The sequence below is a fragment of the Sarcophilus harrisii genome, chromosome 3, assembly GCF_902635505.1.
Source record: "Sarcophilus harrisii chromosome 3, mSarHar1.11, whole genome shotgun sequence".
Lineage (NCBI taxonomy): Eukaryota > Metazoa > Chordata > Mammalia > Dasyuromorphia > Dasyuridae > Sarcophilus > Sarcophilus harrisii.
Genome location: NC_045428.1, coordinates 10046072 through 10066712, shown reverse-complemented (window position 1 = coordinate 10066712; position 20641 = coordinate 10046072). Strand labels below are relative to the sequence as shown.

Genomic DNA, 20641 nt, shown 5'->3' with positions numbered 1-20641 from the left:
ACTCTTTGTGACCCCGTGCAGAGTTTTCTAGGCACAGATACTAGAGTGATTTGCTATTTTCTTCTCCAGCTCATTTTACAGATAAGGAAACTGAGGCTAATAGGGTGAAGTGATCTGCCCAAGGTCACACAGCTTTTATGTTTCTGAGGCAGCATTTGAACTCAACTCTTCCTGACTCCAAACCTGATATTCCGTGCTCTATGGCGCCTCCCAGCCACCCTACTTAACAATTACCGAGAGCACCTACTGTGTGCTAGGCTCCAAGCTAAGCCTTGAAGGTATCGGGACAAAATCACCTATCCTGAGGCTTACCGTCCATGGGACCAAATGAGCTTTAGACTAGAGTCAGGAAGAACTGGGTTCAAATTTAACCTCAACATCTACTAGCTCTCTGATCCTGGGCAAATCATAAACATTGTCTGCCTCAGTTTACTCAAATATAAAATGGGGGTAATAATAACTCCCAGGGCTGTATCGAGGTTCAAATGAAATAAAACATGGAAAGCACCTAGCAAAACACAGCCAAAAGTGTTGTGTAAATACCAGGTATCATCATCTTGCTGTTACTATATGGCCCAAGAGCTATGATATTTATCCAAAATAGAACTCATTACCTTCCTCTGAACACACCATTCTCTCTCACTTCCTTCTTTCTGTCCTTCCAGTCACTCGGGTTCCCAGCATAGAAGTCCTCCACTCCTCCTCCCTGTCCCTCCCTCTGCTCCCTTTTCCATGTCCAGTGAATCCCCGGGATCTGTTCATTCTTCCTCTATGGCATCTCTTGCATCTGTGTCCCCTCTCCACTCATTGACCACCATCTTAGGTCGAGCCTGCATCACCTCCTTCCTGGACCATCATCACAGCCTCCTAATTGAGTAGCAGGCTGGCTTCACTTCATCAATCCCTGCTCCAATCCTCTGCCAACTGTCATCAGAACCTTCCTCGGTCATAAGCCCAGGTCACTCCCCTGCTCAAAAGGCTCTCTGGCTCCCTGTTGCCCCTGGGATCTAGGACAAGTTCCTCTGATACTTTTCTAACCTTATGTTAGCCTATTCCCCAAGATATTTCCACTCTGGCCCCCTCTCCAGTTCTTGTGCTCCAGCTCTGAATCTCCACTGAGGGAGGACTGTCTTCCAGTCATGACTCTCCAGATGTTTCTCCCTTGTCCTCAAGGGGATGTTTCCTCAACTTTTGGACTCCCTTTTATAGTTAGTTTCTCTCATTGGAATGTAAACTCCTCAAGAGCGGGAGCCATCTTCTTTTTGCTTCTATTGGCAGGAAAGGCTAGGGGAAAAAAGATCCAGAATAGACATGATATGTGTCTTCAAGTACTTGAAGGCTCAGTTCACCTTCGCCATGTAGCCCATGATTCTCTGCCCTCGTTTCTGAACTTTTTGTATCTCTTTTCTCCCAGTAAAATGTAAGCTCCTTGAGATCAGGGACAATGAATTTAAATGAACTTCAGGTTTCTCCCATTTGAATTTGAGACAGTCCTGAGGTCTGACCCCTATCCCTCTTGGAATAATTCTGTCCCACTCTGTCTCTGGCTTTCCCACTCTAGGCTCGCAGAGCTGACTCTGCTAAGAGAAAGGCTCCAAGAACAAAATGCTAAGAAAGAGAAGACCATCTCTGCCCTAAAACTGGACATTCAGAAGCTAGTGAGTGGACTTATGGGTACTTTTCTCTTGGGTGTTTGTTTTTACTCATGTTCCCAAGGTTTGTTTGCATCCTTAACACACTCGCTTCTCTGCATCCAGGAATCCATCCAAACTGGAGATCTTCTGGAGGCGGAAAACTGGAAGGAGGAAGTGGAATCTTTACAGCGGGTTTTAAACCACATCACAAAGGTACTGTTTTACTCCTGGGGAATCATGGAAGCATAGAAACAGAGACCATTAAATCCAAAGTTCTCATTTAAAAAATAAGGAAACTGAGGCAAAGGGTCTTCCTCAAAGATCACATAATTAGTAAATGTCTGAGGCATGATTTAAATAGCAGGGAGTTTGACCAGAAATGTAGAGTTTGTAAAGGGGGGAAAAGAATAGAAAGAAAAAGGAGATCATTAAACCAATGGCGATTAAAAAATTTTTTCTGTAGACCTACTACACTCTAACATGCATACAGGATATATGAGCTATTATTTCTATATGGGGGGGGGGCCTTCCTGCTCAGTCTGTGAAATGAAACGGAGGTACATGACGCAGTTAGCCAAAGCTCTAGAGTAGTTCATGAGAATAGGCTCCATCATACACTGGAGACTCTACATATTTTATTGTTATTTCACGTCTCTGGGATCCCAAGCAAGTCAGAGTATTTAGAGTCAGTTACAGATGATAGCTCAAGGCTAACTGTCTCATTTTATAGAAAGAAAAACCTGAAGTCCAGAGAGTTTAGGACACTTGGGCCCAAGATCACACAGATAGCAAGGGGCAAAATCACTTTACTTTGTTGTCCTCAGTTTACCCATCTGCAAAAAAAAAAAAAAAAAAAAGGAGGGCTGACCTTGCCAAACCTTTCTGAACCTTCAGGCTATAATAAACATGAGAGGATTTGTAAAGGGTAACGTGTTTGGTGAGTCTGGGATGAGGAAGATGATGGTCATTCATTTGCTTTCTCCATTCTCCATTTCCCCCTGCAGTTAGTTCTCACCGACGCTGAGTTTGTAGATCTTCCCTCAGCAGAGAACAGAAAGGGTGGAGGGCAAGAAGATCCTGGAAGACAGCCAGCCCCTCGGAGCTCCGGCTCCCCTCCTCCACAGCAGGCATCCGGGGCCCGGCCCTACTCCCCGCTACATCAGGATGCAGCTCTGCAGGCTGTCCAGAGAGCTCTCCAAAAGAGACGTCAACAGGAACAGGTTGGGAGGACAGCGAGCACACAGGGCTGCTTATGTACAAAGAACAGGCCGATCCCTGGAAGCCTGGGCTTCCCCCCAAGCAGAGACTGGTTTTTACTAGAGAGGAAAATAATAAAAATCCCTTGTCTTAATTTTCTTTCCCAAAACACTCCTGTCAGCTCTCTCGGGTCAATCCATGAAGCTGGGTACGATGGTCAAAGTAGAGGACCTCATCTTCCTCATGTATAAAATCAGAGTTGAATTAAATCACCCTGAATCCCCTCCAGTCCTAGATTTATGATCTTACTCATTTTAGTTCCCATTTTCTTGAATTCTGGCTCTACCATTTATTAGCTATATGATCCGGGTAATTTACTTTGTTTCTCTGGATCTAAGTTTCTTCCACTCTTAAAAGTGATTTGGATTAAGTGACGAAGGTCGCTGGCCAGGTCTGAACAATCATTGAAGCCAGTCCCCATGAAGCCAATTGGCAAGTCCTGGAAAAAAGACTGGGGGGTTCATCAAGGGACACGAACCCAGAACCAGAGAGTCCACTGGAGAGTACTGAGGAGTGAGTAGGAATATGGAAAGGAAAGATGGCTCCCCCGGGGGCAAAAAAAAAAACCAAAAAACTTGGAGCAGCCACAAGAAAGGAATAGAAATGAAAAGGAGGAGAAATCTAGAAGCTATGAATGGATGGATGAATGAAATAAGTATTACCGTGTGCCAACCACTGTGTCGAGAGTCAGGGAATACAAATCCAACCACATTGGGAAGGTCCCCAGAGGCCATCTATTCTGGTCTGTACCGGAATGGAAATCTCCTTGACAAGGTCCCCCCTCCCCACCACATCACCAAGAAGTCATCCAGCTCACCATCAGACACGATCAAAGAAGAGCAGCCCGCTAGATTCAAGGCAATTAATTTACTCTGGGTTCATTCTACTTTTAAGGAAGTTTTTATTTTAGCTGCCAATGGGTGCCATTGATGGTGTGTTTGGTTTTGTTCAATAATAGAGACAAAGCCTTGTCAGCCACCCACTCACCCCGGCAGTTCTGCTCTGTGCTCAAGACCAGAGGGCACCATGGGATAAAACAGAGTTTAACTCTCTGTGGCCCTCAGAGAACCGGCCAGCGCTCTCCCCTGAGTCTGCTCCTTTTGCATATGCAGCAGCCTCTCCTGCAGCTTTTCCTTAGCCTTTGCTCTGCTGTAGGCAGGGATCTCCTATCCTGTCCTCCTTCTGCTTCCAGAGACAGCTCGTTCACCACATGGATCACCTGAATCCATGACGGCCTCTCCATAAATGCTCATCACTAGCAGAAATGTGGGAGCCACGTTCTGAATGGGGCCTGGTGGAAGAGCCCTAAGATGTGAGCCCCCTCACACTGGGCATTTCTGAATCTTGCTCTTGAAAAAAACAACTTGCCAACCACTGATCCTGCACAGCCATGGATGCTCCTGTCAGCCTGGGGGAGGGTCAGGGGGACTTTCTTTGTATCAATGAAATCATAGGTAAAGTGTCCCCAAAATAAAAAGAAAGGAGATAAGGAGGAACCCCAGGCTCTAGATTGGAGGGAGATGGAGGGAGATGGATGGTACCTGGCTCAGTTCCATTTATTTTATAGATGAGAAAAACAAGAGCCAGGCAGGCCATTGTCTTGCCCAGTGGGACGTAAGGTACTCCAAGGCAGAGGGGGGATTCACTGTGTCATCCCCAGAACTCAGCCTGCACCTCCATAATTGCTGCCTTGATTAAGGAGAGCTGGAATTTGAATTCATGCAAAACCCCAGTGCTCTTTTCACAGAACTACACTGCCTTCTGCCCTGGTCTACCAGCAGGACTGAATCACAGTATTGAGATACGAAGCCCAACATTTGTATTATGCCAAAGGCTCCATCCTGACTCTCACATGCCCCGCAACCCAGCTGGGAAGATGAGACACGTTCATTAATGTCCAGTCTCCAAGTAGATGGTGAAAAGCTCAGTCAGAACCAAGAGTTGTGAAAAGCTGAGGAGGGGGAGCTCACTGCCAGATGGAGCTGGAGGAGGGGGAAGTTCAGAAAAGGCTTCGGGAAGGATGTCACCTGAGCTGGTCAGGGAGGAAGTCCAGGGGGCCAAGGAAACCCTGCTGGTTTCTCTGGTTTGTTGGCCCTGCCAGGGCCCTGCTGGTAACACTCTGGACCCTTTCCCAGCCTGCGTCCCTGGAGCCCCGGAATGCCTGGCTTAGTAGGGGGGCTGCCCCAGGGGGCCGCAGGCCAGGCGCTCCCAAGCTCACACACAAACCCATTGTTCTCCGGCTTGTTGCATCATGGGGGAGTGAGGAGGACAACCTTGGCTTCCGCAAAATCTCTTGCAAAATTGCCAGGGTGTTTTTCTGGGGAAAGAGAGTTAGGAAAGCCTTGCTCTCTGTCCTTCTGCTGTGATTCCCTCCCTCCCACATTTTGGAAGCCAATTTTCCCCAAAAGTCACGAGGTGGGGTTCCCTGGAGTAAGACTCAGGGGTGTGTGGGAAAGCCCCAGCAAGGCTCCCATTTCTGGAGATGGATCAGTGACAGAGATGACTACCAGCCCCAGAGAGAGCAAAGGGCCTGGGGCAAGTGGCATGGGGAGGGGAGGTGGGCAGTGGTGCAGGAGCACTAAGCCGGACCCCAAAAGCCCACATTTGTGTCCTTGTTCTGCCCCCACGATGTCCTTGTGTCACCAGAGAGAAACTCAGAGTCAGCCCAGCTCATTCACACCTTGTCCAGCCAGGATTTGCACACCTCCAAGGAAGGAAGCTCACTACCTCGCCCCGCTGAGAGAGTTCTCGTTGTTTGGAGGTCTCCCCTAACTTGGGGCATATCCAACCAGGCCTCCCCCATCTTTAACTTGAGAAGGCTGATCTTTCTAAGTCCACAGGCAGACTTGATGTTGATCCCTATTGGGTTTCATCTCATTAGATTCAGCCCACAGCTCCAGGCCATCAGGATCTCTCCTGGGTCCTGACTGTGGGTCCCTGGGTTAGCTCTCTCTCTCCCACCTTGATGTAATCTGCAAATGGGCTCAATTTGATGTAATCTTGATATAATCTGCAAATGGGAGCAAAATGCAAATTGCTTGCAGCAGAGTCAGCAATAAATGTGCTAAACAGAACAGGCCAAGCAAGGACAGTGGGGTTTCTCCACTAAAGCTCTCCTTCCACAGGGACAACAAACCAGAGATGACTTCTCTTAGCATCCAGCACCCAATCGGACTCTTATCTCATCCACTTTTCAGCCTCCACCTCAAGAACAAAATGAGATAACTTGTCTAAAGCTCTGCTAAAATCCAGGAGTGCTAGAACACTAGCACTGTCACTCACATATCTCTTTAGTGATCCTGAAGTTGGGATTCACCCCCACATATGCACACACAAACTTAGTGCCTCAGTTTCTCCTATGTAAAATTTTACATATGATGATATCTGTAGTCCCTCCTTCCCTAGGGAAGTGTGCTAGTAGAAGAGTGTTGTAGGTTTTCATTAAGATAATCATGAAAAAAAGTACCCCGCAAACATTAAAGAGACAAGTCTTGTTAAAAAAAACATGGGGAAAATCTAGGGGAGGGGGGGGAAGGAGGGGAAAATTTGGAAGACAGGATTTTGCAAGAGTCAATGTTGAAAAATTGCCTGTGCATATGTTTTGTAAATAAAAAGCTTTAATTAAAAAAAGAAAGAAGGAAACATGGGGAAAGAGCCATGAAAGAATGAGCAGAAGGATGCAGAAGGCAGGGGATAAGTATGCCAAAGAAAGTTTTTTTGATCTTGAAACTAGTTCAGATCAGTTGCTGATAGAACCTCCCTTTTAGACCCCAGAATTCTGGGGTTACCTGTAGTACTGAAAGGTTTAATGACTTTAGGCTAAGTCAAAAAAATCAAAACAAACCAAAACAATACTGAAATAAATCTTTGAGTGACTCCCAGGAGAGAACAGTAACAATAACCATAATAATAATAATAATTCCCATTGCTGATACACTTTAAGGTTTACATGGGATGCTCAGGCTTCCTTCCTGTGGGTCCTCGACTCACCGTCCCTTTTCTTTTTGGCTGGGCAGGAACTGCGGCTACAGCTGGAGTCCTCTCGGGCCACCGTGACAATGCTCCACAAAAAGCTGGCCGAGCGTCAGAGGGAGGCTCAGGCTGCACAGCTGCAACTACAGGAGCAGAGACAAGAGCGAGAAAAACTTCTGGTCAAGCTAGAGGACCAGAGGCGAGACCTGGAACGCTGCAAAGCCTCTGAAGAGATATTGGGAAGGTGAAGGAGAGTGGCTGATCCCGGATCAGATGAGCAAAAAGTATACCAAACTAAGGAATGAGAAAGAGTCCATCCAAACCCAGAGGTTTGAAGGCCAAGCCGAGGCTATGTAAAGCTGTCAATATCTGTCCAAGTCGATCCAAGTTCATGGGCATTGCTTCCATGACATTCTCTCATTTATCTCATTCTCTGCTATCTCCTTCTCCAATCTTTTCCAACATTAGATCTTTTCCAGTGAGTCCCCTCTTCTTCTTATGTATTTAAGCTTCAGCTTCAGTATTTGATCTTCCAGTGAATAGTCTGATTTTAGAAGGGTTTCTGGTTTTAGAAGGGATTCTCAGAAGTATTCTCTTGTACCACAGTTCAAAAGCACCAATTCCACACTGCTCAGCTTTCCTTATAATCCAACTCTCACGGCCATACATTGCTAGTGGAAAACCCATGCTGACCTTTGTCAGCAAGGCAATGTCTATTCTTGGCCTGTCATCCAGGTTAACCCTCCAAGGAGCAAGTACTTTTTTAATTTCATGGCTGCACTCATTATCTGCAGTGAACATAAAATCAGATACTTTTTCTATCTCTTCTCCCTCCATTTTTCAGGAAGTGATGGAACCAGTAGCTAAGATCGTAGGGGGTTTAGTTTTGTTTTAAATGTTAAACTTCAAGGCAGCTTTTACACTCTCTTCTTCCACCCTCATCAAGAGACTTCTTAATTTCTCTTTATGGCATTCAAATAGCATCATCTGCATGTGCAAGGTCATTGATATATCTCCTAGCAATTACATCTTGTAAAAATGTCATTCATTACATTTTGATTCGTCCAGCCTGACATTGCACATGATATACTCTGTTTAAATATAATATAATGTAACAAAAATAGATCATATTTTATGTAAACAATATAAATAATTTTGATTCGGTTTCTTTTTGTAACAACAATAGTCACATGTGGGGGCTTCTACTGACACTAGGCTGATTCACCCGACTGTGTTGGTTTCCTCACCTTTAGTTGGTTTTCTGTTCAACAATGAAGTGCTATGTTATATACCATGATATTATGGTATACTCCTTTCTGTTGTTGTTTTTAATTTCATCTTTTTTTAATGGGCAGTTCTTCATGGAAATGTATAAACAAACATGTGTGTTGTAGCTCTTAAAGAGCCCCCTTCAATAACTATTATAAGATATTGTAGGGACTCTTGGTATGAGAAAGCAAAGAATCATTTAAACTTACAGTAACAATGAATTGGTTGCAGCAGAACACAAAGGAACTTATGATGGGGGAAAACAGTCTTTATTTTTCTTTCCCCAGGCGTGTCTTACCTACAGATATTTCATCAAACTTTATTGAATCCAAAAGCAATGATTAGACACCTACTATGTGATAGTCACTGTGTTAAGCTAAGATCTGGGGATATGGGGAGCTCAGGGAGCTGAGACTAATGGGGAGGACGACTTGCTCAAGTGCCCAGGGAGTGGACTTCCTCCCCAGAGAGATCTGCTCTTTATTTCCCTTTCTGCCCCATAGGGAAAAGGAGGCCTTGCAGACCAGGATGCAGGATCTGACTCAAAGAGCGGATCTTTCCTCCCTGGAAATAGAAAGACTCAAAGCCACCAACACAGAATTGCAGAGGCACCAGGGTCTCTTGGAGCAGCAGGAAGAGGAGATGTTGAGGAAAGAGGAGAGGAGTCAGAAGGAGTTGGAAGCAGGGTGAGTGAGACTGGATTCTGGAGACTTCCCCTTTGCCTGTATTGTGCTGAGATGAAGGGGTGCATGGGGATGCTCCAGGAAAGCTTCCCCCCCCCCCAAGGGAGTCTCCCAGGCCTCCCTGGGACCACTTGGAGATGGGCTGGACTAAAGCAAGAGACCTCACTGTAGTTGTTGAGTCTTGCCCAACTCATTGGGACCCCATTTGGGATTTTCTTGGCAATGATACTGGAAGGCTTTACCTTTTCCTTCTCCAGCACATTTTACAGATGAGGAAACTGAGGCAAACAAACTTTTCCAGTGTCCAAGGCCAGATTTGAACTCGGGAAGATGAGTTTTTCTGATTCCAAGCACCACAAGCTTCCTCAGATGGGAGCCTCAGGGGTCAAATATCTAGTCCAGCGCTCTCCATCACATGGAGGAAATTGAGCCCTGTAGAGGGAAAGAGCCTGGCTCATGTCCAGCCTGGCAAGAGAAGTCAGAATCCCTTCCTATTGTTCTTGCCACAAACTCAGCTGGAACTCTGGGAACGAAGCTGCTGGATCTTGACATTGTAGATTGAACCTTACAAATGGAGAAATCAAGTGACCGATGCAGAAGTAAACATGATAGTCATTGTGCCCATTCTTCAGATGGGGAACTGAGGCATGGGGGGAGGAGGGACAGACCCAAGGCAACCAGTTTGCACAAGGCAGAAGGATCAAGGGCTCTCTCCTAGGGCTTTTGACTCTAAGTCTTGTGAGCATTTCCATTTAATTAGAAGAGCAAGAGGTAAATATGTGCTTAACGTGAGGGAAAAGTTCTCAAAAATTAAAGCAGACTCCCTTTGGAATGGGCTTTTTCAGGAGGTGGTGAGCTCCCCATCACTGTAGACTCACTTATCAGAGATGGCTCTGGAGGGAAGGGATCCTTGGGTATCAGTGGGACCAGACAGCCTCAGGGACCATTCAACTTGGGGTGCCATGACTGTGCAAGAAATGAAAGCCATTAGAGGTGCCCAAGCAGGTCCTTCAGCTAGGACCGCCCCCATTTCATACATAAGGAAGTGGAAGTTCTTAGCCTGCTGGTACTTGACCAAGATCCTCAGTAAGTATCAGAGGGAAGACTTGAACCCAAGTCTTCCTAATTTCAATCCAGGGCAATTTTTGCCCCATCACATGCTGCCTCACTGACCCACCTTGCTTCATTCAACACCATTTATTAAGCTCACTGACCCACCTTGCTCCATTCAACACCATTTATTAAGTACCTCCAGTTTACACAGAGACCAGAAGTGCTGGGAAGGATGAGGATATGAAGTTATCCCCTCTCGGAGCTCAGTTTCCTTGTTTTTGGCCTGGCTCGATGGATCCCACCAAACTGTAAAGGTCATGGAGCCTCTGGTCCAGAAGGAGGGTCTGGCCTTAGAGCATGATGAGAAATAAGTCGGTGCTAAATGTTTGCTTTCTCCTGCCCTCCCTCTCCAGCCAGAGGAGCCTGAAGCAATTAGAGGAGAAGATCTCCGGCCTGAAGCAAGAGCTGGTGACGGTGAAGGAGTCCCTGAACCAGGCAGTCCTGGAGAAGGAGGTCCTGGAGAGCCAGAAGGAAGGTCTTCGCTGCTCTCTCACGCAGGTACGGCCGTCCAGGCAGGGCCTCCGGCATTCCTGTCCAGGGGCTCACTCACCTTCCCCTAGCTTTCCCCCTTTCTTGCCCCATGGCTCCCCTTCTGCTCTCCCCTCCTCCCTAGGCAGTCGGGCTCACGTTCATTTATTTTTCAATCCCTTGAAAAAACAAACTCCCCAAATTGCACTAAAACAAGAAACAATGGGCTACATTGACATGTCCCCCGGCCCTGGCCAGCCCTGGGTTGTAAAACACCAGGGTGAGCCCGGAGCCCACTCGAAAGCCAGCCTTGAGGTTCCGGGGAAATTCTGTCCAGACTGGCTTTCTCAGGGGGAGGGAAGGAAGAGGGGGCCTGGATGGACTGAGCAACCGAACAACCTCTGTTCTCTTTGGCCATCAGAGCAGGACGCGGTAAGGACTACCATGTAGACTGCGTGTAAAAGGTCACAGGGAGGTCATCAGCCATCTGACCAGTGCTTCCCCAAAACCCAAACCAGTTCTCTCTCTGCTGCTTTGCAGGGTACACCAGGGACCCCCTCCCACCAGCGGGCAGAGCCATGACCAGCAGTTCCAACATTTGGGGCAAAGTCATAGAGGAAGGGCAAGATCATGACTATGGGATCCCACGGTTGGCAGTCCAAGGCCAACCCAGGGACTGGAGGTGCAAAGACATGGGAAAATATGCACCCTGTGCTTATAAGCAACATGTAATAAGACCCCAATTGTCCAACCCTAGTTATGGCTCTGCCTATGGAGGAAGGAGGAGAAAGATCAAACCGCCTTTTCCAGTGTAAGGACAAGTCTATCTCTAAATCACCATGTGGCAGAGTGGAAGGCGCTTTGGATTTAGAGGTGGAAGGTCTGGATTCCAGTCCTGCTCCTCCGCTGGCTAGGAAATAACTTCACCTGACAGCCTCAGTTTGCTCTTCTGTAAAGTGGGAGCTTGGGATTAGATTACCCCTACTCCCTTCTAGGATTAAGTCAGAGCTGGACATCGCAGCAAAGGGAAGCATGGGAGGAAGAGCTCTTCTTCTTTCAGATGATGGCATCCTACCATCTGCTGCCTCATTTTAACACTAGCATCTCTTTGTGTCGCCATGCAAAGAGAAGAGCCATTGACCTGGACTCATAGGATCTTAGATCCAGGTCTAGAAGGGGGATTAGGGGACATTTTACAAATGAGGAAACTGAGGTCCCGAGATGTGGAGCCCCCTGCTCCAGAACACACAGCTGGGAAGCAGCCGTGCTGAGGTTGGAGCCTTCGTCCGCTCCTTTCAGGGCGCCGTGGCTCTGTGCTTTACACCCGGACTGGCCCGGGAGAAAGTCAGTCAGGACGGAGCACCCCTGCTCCCCCAGATTAGCTTGCTAGCAGCATCTCTAATGCCTCTGGACTTTGGCCACGCTTGGATGTCCGAGACCCGAGGAATATCTCCCCTTTCACCCTTACAGAACTGAAAAGCTTGGACAGGGCCCTTTCTAAAGTCCGATCCGGCTCTAAACCCATGATACTATGGCCGTTCTCTCTATGCTCTCACATAAGTTGCTCACAGGGTTAATGCCTCCTCATGCAAGGCAGGCAGAAAGTGGGTGCTGGGCTCAGGACCTCATGACCCCCCCCCCTCAGCACACGAGCCTTGTGGGGAGCCATGCTATGGGAAACAGTGAAACCCTTTTGGTGTTTTAGTAACAGGATCTCCTTGGAGGGAGTCCAAGAAGGGGGTGCTGTCTTCTTCATAAATAAATAAAACCCAAATATTTGGCTTATGGAAACATAACCTGCCTCGCACTGAACTCTGTACTGCAACAGACCATGACTATCCCGAGAGTCCAAGTTTGCAGAACAGCTCCTGGGGCCGAGAGCTAAGAGCCTCCTCTTCTGGGGGAGGACCCGGTTTCCCACTGCACCGATGCGAGGGTACCTGTGGTGATTGTCTCCCCACTCTAGGTAGAGGCCAGCAGCGCCCAACTAGAGTCACAAATCACCAAGATGAGAACTGAAGACACAGAACGAAGAGACTCCTTGGTCAAGATGGCAGCCCTGACGGAGAGCCTGGCTCAAGACAAGGTCAACCTGAATCGGATGATCCTCCAGGTAAGAAGTCCTAGCGACCCCCAGCCCGAGGATGGCCCCCAAGTCTCCACTTGGAGACTTTGAGAACCATAGTCTAAGAGGGAAAGAGAGAAGATGTCAGAAGGCCCTTCCCCACACAGGCTTCATGGCTCCCCATGTACCAAAACACCAAGGAGGTCCTTCAAGGCAAAGACTCACAGCCCACATCCTCTGACTACATATAACAACCTACTTTCTCCCACACCAACCTTTCATCCTACTCACAGATTTTTTCCCACTTACTCTGTTGATGCCTTAAATTCTCTTAAAAAGAGACAAGGTCATTCATTCCATAAAGAGAGATCTGAGTGAAAATTTAGGGATTCGGGGGAAGTAAACAGAAATCACTTTATTTATACTAAGGTGTAAATGGCTAAATTTATATCCTTCTCTAGGGGTAGGAAAGCAGAAGACACAAGGGCCATGGGGAAGGAATAAAGAGCTCAGAGGAAGGTGTGCAGCAGAAAGACAACTTCCCCTTTGTACTCAGAGCCCCCGCTGTAGGGGTAGAGCATAGACAGGTCAGCATCACCTTCTCCTGGATTAGGCCATGTTCCCTCCCAATGCAGTATATTTTCTTTAGGTTCCATAGATTTCAGTCCCTTCTTTTTCCTAGACACTCTCTTTGTTTTCTTTTGGGCCGAACAGTTGGAACAGGAGAAGAACCAGTGGCTAGACCAACAATGGCAACTAGAACAAGAGGTGAGCCGCCTTCGGAATCAGCTTGCTCATCTGGGCCAGGAGCTGGACCACATCCAGAGGGAGAAGCAGGGTCTAGATCAAAGCTTGCAGATGGCAGAGGAGGAAAGAGGGAACCTGGAGGAAGAGATGACACTGCTTCAGAGAGAGAAAGTCCAGCTTCATGAACGACTTATGCAGGTGAGAAGAGAAAATAGTGCCCCAAGAATTGAAAGGACAAACTCTCAGAGCAATGCAGATGTAGCTTCTGAGGTCCTTGAAGATTTCTTAGTGTTCTCAATCTCCTGATTCTTGGCTTTCTCTGTATTTCAAAGCTAATTCCTAGAATCCTTTCAAAAGCTTCTTCCACACACACACATACACTCATTAAAGCACTTTTTTTTGCATATATGAGGGGGTCTTTAGGCATATTTTAAGAACAATTGAGTTTTCCTTTCTGTCTTTATCACGACAATACCATTTCTTGTTGCCTTCTTTTAAATCATAATCATAACTCCTCTATGAGGGAATTTATCTGAATTATAATGATTTTTATTTCAGCCTTCCATTTCAATTTTTTTCTTTTTTATTATAAACTTAATCATCGGCCAGTACAAACATGTCAGAATACAAAGGATAAAAAGAGGATTATATATGAGCCCATGAGCTTCCATTAAGTACAGTTTGTCTTTTTAAGTAATACTAAATTTAACAAAGTAATAACAAAATGGTTTTGTTTGTGTGTCCCCTTTTGAATCTTTTGTTTTTTTCTGTGTATTTTCAATGTTTTGTTGATGTTCTTTTCTTCATTTTTTGCATCCTTATCAACATCTAATATCTCAATCTCCCAACAGAATTTCTCCCTTGTAACAAATAAGTATCAATTAGCACATAGATCTTGTCAGAAAATATGTTTTTTCTAAATTTCCATCACTTTCCTACCAAGAGGCAGGAAGCATGCAACCATTCATTTTAGCCCTATTGTATATATAGCTTCATGTTTTAAGCTTATGTCTAATATGCAAAAAATCTTGAAGTTTTGTTTTCCAAACTATTCTCCATTTTCTCTTCTTTTATGAGTGAGTTTAATCCATTAACATCCAAGGTTATAATGTTAAGTTATATTTCCCCATCAAAATCTCATACATAACTTTTTGTCTGTCAAAACCACTAGGTTCTTGCAGTTCATTTTGCTTGAAATAATTATACCTCTCCCATCTCATTTTGAACTCATTTTTTTCCCTCTCTCCCCCCCCCATTTTCTCCATTTCTCTCTCACTTTCCTATTCTCCACTTCTCTTGCTCTCCTATTCTATTCTTTCATCTCTCTTTCCCATGTTTTTTACTCCTCTCTGCTTCTTTTGTCCACTTTTCTCTCTCATTTCCCACTTTTATCTCTTTCTCTGTCCTGCTCTTCATTTTGAAATCCCAAAGGTAAGCTGTCAGAAGCATACTTTGGAAGGACAACTAGACCACAGCAAGCAAGAGATAAAGATGCAAGCTGACACTCTCCAGCAAACCATACTAGAAAAAGAAGAAATATCCAAGGAAAAAATAAGACTTGTGACGGAACAGACATCCTTAGAAAGACAGAATCGAGTCCTGGTAGAGGACAGGGCTGCTTTCAGGTACTTTGACCTCCTCTTGTCTGTGTCCAGATCAGAGTTGAGTTTCCTATTCAACAAGACTTCCAGAATCCTAGACACCTGGACTCTATTCTTAGAGCCATATCATCTCCTAATGATAGAATTGGGAGAAATCTTAGACATCAATTAATTTAACACACTGGGGAAACTGAGCCTAGTGAATCATGTGGCTTCTCATCCAAAAAACTTAGCTCATTACCTTTTCCCATTTGTTTTCTAGCTGCCATCACCTCTTGCCTCTATACTGGGTTTTCCACTACTCAGCTTAGCTTTTTCTTCCCCTACTCGTCAAAAACAAGCTAACACCCTTCTTTTTTGAAATTTGAACAGTTTCTTACTTCTCTGTCCTACAACAGAAAGAATAAACATTCAGCCAATGAAAAAGTTATAAAATGTATTAACATTCTTTTTAACGAAACTTAGTTTTCTCTGAATACTTAAAATCAGACTTTGTTATTTCTCAGATTAGATAAAGCCTTTATTAAGTTTTAGTAAATACCAAATATTGTGCTAAATACTAGCTGCCCCCTGTACCTGACATATGACCTTAATTTAATCTCCCACCTCCACACCTTTGCCTTCACCATTCCTTGTATATAATGATTTCTCTCCTCACTTCTGCCTCTTGAAATCTCTAGTTCCCTTTGAATGGAACTGATTGGATGGAGTTTTCTCAGTTTGAGACTAAGTCATATGATCCCTATTCCCAGAGACAGGTCAGACCCTCAGGAAGTTACAGGGAGTAGACAACATTGGGGACCATTGGTCAAAGATGATTACGCCTTTTAGACTATCCAATGAAAAGGCTCAGGTCTTTTGCTTTTTAAATCCTGACAAGCCCAAAGCTGGTCATGTTCCACCAGCACATACATAACAGGAGCTGGGATGGCTCCCAGGTGTGCTTCCCTGGGCCTCTCCCTGCAGGGACTAAATAAATGCTTTCTCCTTGTACCTAAAGATGTCTCTGATTAGTTAGTTTGGAGAAAGGGGTCTAGCACCCATCCCACACACCTTTAAGGCTCAGCTTAAGGACCGGCCCCTTCACGAGGCCTTTCTTGATTCCCTGGATTGTCAGCAACCCCCTCCCCAAACTTCTTTGGACTTTTTTACTGGTCTGTGGATACAAAACATCCCCAATGGAATGGAGGCTCCTTGGACCAGGGACTGCTTTGGTTTTGCCAATAACACAGGGAGGCGCTTAATAAATGCTCGATTTGAATCTCGTTCTCAGTCAGGCAGTCCCTCCAGGAGACAGATCCTCCCAGCTTGCTAGCTTTAACCCCTGGGGTGCATTTGGCAAAGCTCTTGGTGGTTCAGCCCTTCTCACATTCACACACCTTCACAGCCCTTGTTGGTGATCCTTCCAGAGGCTGCCCTTAACCTGGGGAGGGTGTCCTGTCTTTAACCCCTCCTCCCTATAACAAGGACCCTTCTTCTCCCACCACTGCAGAGCTTCTGAATTCAGATTTTCAGACCTCTTTTTTCCTTCCCTGTCCTAGGAGGATCAGCTGTGGTTTTAGCTAAGATGGCGGACAGTGCCTTTATTTATCTCCATAGCTTCTCACTCTGTGACTCCAGCTTGGTGTGTGGACTCCCCTACACCCATCATTCCTTTTTCCACCAACAGATCTGATCTGAACCAATCCTATACCCTTGTGCTGAGATTACCTTCTCCCTCCATCCCGATTCAAAAACCAGCCAACAAAGATTAGTATTAAGCTGAGTGAGGGTCCTGAAGGCAGGAAGTCTCATCTTCCTGAGTTCAAATCTAGCCTCAGCCATTCACTAGCTGGATGACCCTGATTGAGTCACTTGATTTTTTCCTCAGTTTCCTCATCTGTAGAATGGGATTAATAACAGCACTCATCTCTTAGGGTTATTGTAAGGCTCTTAGCATAGTCGGTGCTGTATAAACATTAGCCAGGATGATTCTAATAGAGGTAAGGACACCTGCCCACATAGAGATATATACAATATGGAGAGATTCCATACTGGGTCACCTTGGAGGGGAAGGTGGGCTCTTGTAGCTGAGGGACCCAGAAAGCCTTCCCTCACTGGGCTCTTGAGGAGTTTCTCCTTCACTCAGAAACCTGCCCCTGGGAACATCTGATTGAGAGGAGGGGAGATAACATATGCCCCTGGGCTGGTGAGCATCAGCCATCTTCTTCCCCCTCCCTCTTCCCCCACCCTCCTCCGAGTCTCAGACCTGTGAGTCAGGGCTCAAGCCCTCGCCCTGGGGCTCGCTGTCTAGACTCCGGCTTCACAGTAAACAGAAAAGATAGTGGGCGCATTCCAGACATTGCATGAGAAACATCCCTCCACCCGACAAACCCTAATAATCGGGGCAAGAGCATGTAATACACCTGGACACGAGGGGAAACTGAGGCAAGGAGTCACATGGTTGGCTGATGGTAGAGTAAGGAGTCTAAACACTAGTCTTTGGGCACCCAGTGCAAGTCCTTTTCCTGTTCCTTTTCTGAAAAGAGCCGAAAGGTGTCTGTCGGTGCTCTGCACAGAGTCCTCTGTGACTGCTGTGCATGTGGTCTGGGGGTGAGAAGCTCAAGTCTGACTCAGAGGCTCTGGGCTCGGGTCCCGGCTGGGACGGCCGTCACTTATGGGACACTGTCTGCTGGGGAAGAGTCCCACAGTGATTAAATCTAAGATCCTTAATTATCGGACCCGGGTCCATGTCTGTCACCCACACAGCCGTCTGGGGGTGTACACAGTGGGGGTGCAAAGACACGCCCAGAGAAACAGAATGAGCCGGAATATGTCGCCAACACACTCCTAGGGCGCAGAGGAGCAGAGAAGCAGAGAAGTGACTGGGCTCCCCGGAGTTAGAAAGGCAGGAAAACCCAGAGGAAAGAATATGAGTTCAAATCCTGGCCCCCACGCTTACTAATCTCATGGGCATCTATTCCAGGGCACCGCCCCTAATCCAGACCGAGTTTCACAACCTCTGAGCCATCCCTGACTCTATGACCTCATTTCTACCTTCCCAGTCCCATCACGAGCCACGTCTCGGTCCCTCGGCCTCCACAAGGTCTCTTGCCTCGGCCCCCTGCATTATTCTCCTCAGCCTGCTCCCAGATGCCATCATCCCTCACCTTCAGCCTCTTCATCACCTTCCCTGTTCCCAGTGTCTCCCCTCTGTCCCCCAGAAGCTGCCAAACTGACACCTACAAAGGGTAGCTCCAACCCCATACCTTCCCCCTCCCAGAAGCCTACACTTCTCCCCATTGACTCCGACATCCAAAAGAATACCTTGAGCAGGCAATGTCCTTCACAAGCTGGAGGCAGTCGCCTTTCCAGCTGATGACACAATCCCCCAACACACACACACACACACAGCCCCCCACAAACATACTCTACTCTCATGCCAAATGGTCCTGACCAAACCCAACTGGTTCCTCTTCTACCATTTCCCAACAATACTCTGGCTCCTCACCTTTGCCCCATTAAATCCCTAGTTCTCTTCCTCAGCCCTACTTAGGCAACACCTCCTGGACCAGCTCTCCCTAATCCTCTGGGTGCCAGTCCCCCCTTCGCCCAGGATGACCGTGCACTTTATTTTATATATTGGACATTTATTTATCTGCTGCAGAATCCCCGAGGGGAACATAAGCTCCTTGAGGATTCTGATTGACAGCATCTTCCTACAAAGAGAACTCCAGGGTACTGGGATCTCAAGTTCACCAGCTTTACCGAAACGTCAAAATCCATGAGGGGAGATAATGGGAAATGTGTCAGAAAGCCCAAGCTCGGGGATAATAAGAGCACCACTCTCCCAGGGCTGCAATGCGGCTCAATGAGACATTGGTAAAGTAGAGCATTGTGCTGACCATTGAGATGTCCATCATCGGCATCGTTTCTACATTGCTGGCCCAAGAGTAGAAGTCGAGATTCTGTGACTGGCTCTCTGAGTTCTGTCCACACTCGTAGAAGTCCCAGGGAATGTGCCCAAATCACCAGCTCTGCTTGTTTGATCCCAACCCGCAGGGCTGAGAAGGAGTCCCTGGAGAACAGCCTCTTCTCAACCCAGCAGCGGGTGGTTCAGCTGGAAGCCCAGAAGGAGCAACTGGAAGAGGAGCAGCAAAATCTCCGCCTCTCCAAGCAGGTGCTCCAAGGTACTCTGGGGCCATCCTTTGGGGACTGAAGCCAGAACAGGAGTCCCCCATCCTCAACCCTGCCTGACATCCTTGACGCTTTGCTTGAAGACCAGTAGAGAGCAGAGACTCTCTACTGTAGAAGTAGCCCGTTCCCTTGGAGACAGCTTAATGGCCAGGAAATCAAGCCTCAGCCTTTTCCCCTTCTTCCCAGTCTTCCCAGTTCTGCCCCCCCTCCCCTTGCTGGGTCAAGCAGCATTAGACAAATCCCTTTTCCTTCAAATATCTGAGGATGGCTATTGTGTATCCTCCAAGCCTTCTCTTCTCCAGGCTTCCTAACTCGAACTGCTTCATCAAACCCTAATTTGGTGTGTTCTGCAATTCTCTTGTTATCCTGAACACCCTCATCTGGATGCTCAGGAGCCCCCTCATATGTAGTCTGACCAAGGCAGGCTAGATGCTCCTCTCTTCTTCTGGTCACCAGACCTCTACTAATGGAGCCAAAAATCATTAAATAAATTAATAAATTAAATTAAAATAAAAAGCATTAATTAAGGCTTTCATGGACTCTTCACTAAAGTTGCTTTCCACTAAGCTTGTCACACTTTTTTTCTCATGACTTGCTTTCCATACAAGTGTCATTCAATATTTGTACTATTGATTTCTTATATCCCAGTGTAGTGACTTTACATTTATCCTGTGAAATTTCATCTTATTAGATTTTTCTGAATATTTGTCTTTTCCCTCCTTAAGTCAATGGCTTGGATTTATTCTCTTATGGAGTGGAAAAGAATCACCAATTGCTCCACCTCTGAAGTCTATGAAATCAGTGCCTTCCCCTCTCCCCATAGAGCCTATGTGAGGGAGTAGCCCCCAGTATCCATCTTCCCATCCCAAATTGTCCTGCAATAAGGAAGAACTGCCAAGAATGGAATTGGGCATCAGGGAATGGTCCATATAGCCCATCTTTTTGTTTTTTTTTTTTTATTTTCCTGCAGTGGAAGTGGAAAGAGCCCAAAATGAACTGGAGGTTCAAGAGACCAAGATGAAGTGGGAGTCAGAACTGCTTAAGCAGCAGATGGCTCAGCTCCAGGAAGACACTCAGCTTTCCCTCAGGAACCAGGCACTGGCCCATGGAGAAGACATAGGACGCCTGAGAAAAGAGAAGGTAATCCCCCCATCTGCTCATTTCAGCAAGATCAAGAGGTTCACATGCAGGGTGTGGGGTCTACTGTAAGCTGACTAACGGCTCATTCATCTGACTAGACCTATCCCCACTCCCCCAAGTTGACCTCAACAACTTCTCACCCTGGCCTCCACTGAAACTGCTCATGCAAGGGTCAGATGGCCTCCAGTGGAGGAATCCAACAGGCTTCTTTCAGGTCTTATTCCTCTTGGCCATCTCTCTTTGCAGCAGCCCACAGTGTGGACCACACCTGCCCACTAGATTTCCTTTCCCCTTGGTTTCCAGAGCCCACACTTTCCTGGCTCTGTCTCTACATCTCTATTTCTTATTCTCCATCACTGGTTCCTTTTTCTCTCCCCAGGTTCTGACTTGGCATTTCTTTCCTCCTCTCCTCTATATGAGGAATACTCAACTTGGGGTCCACAGAACCTCAAGGGACCAGAGATAGATTTCAGGGCTTTGTGAACTTGGATAGAAAAGAAATACATCTGTTTTCAC

At 46.6% G+C, this 20641-nt stretch overlaps 1 protein-coding gene across 1 annotated transcript in view; it reads left to right on the top strand.

Annotated features, from left to right (window-relative positions):
- The window catches only part of CROCC2 (ciliary rootlet coiled-coil, rootletin family member 2), a 95476-nt gene that overhangs the window by 9678 nt on the left and 65157 nt on the right, over positions 1-20641 (top strand). Inside the window, exons 7-17 of the mRNA XM_031957495.1 lie at positions 1562-1658; positions 1758-1847; positions 2639-2854; positions 6908-7107; positions 8636-8818; positions 10282-10426; positions 12363-12509; positions 13176-13406; positions 14640-14833; positions 18851-18978; positions 19956-20125. Coding sequence (XP_031813355.1) covers positions 1562-1658; positions 1758-1847; positions 2639-2854; positions 6908-7107; positions 8636-8818; positions 10282-10426; positions 12363-12509; positions 13176-13406; positions 14640-14833; positions 18851-18978; positions 19956-20125 — 1801 coding nt within the window. The remainder of the gene's footprint in view (positions 1-1561; positions 1659-1757; positions 1848-2638; positions 2855-6907; positions 7108-8635; positions 8819-10281; positions 10427-12362; positions 12510-13175; positions 13407-14639; positions 14834-18850; positions 18979-19955; positions 20126-20641) is intronic.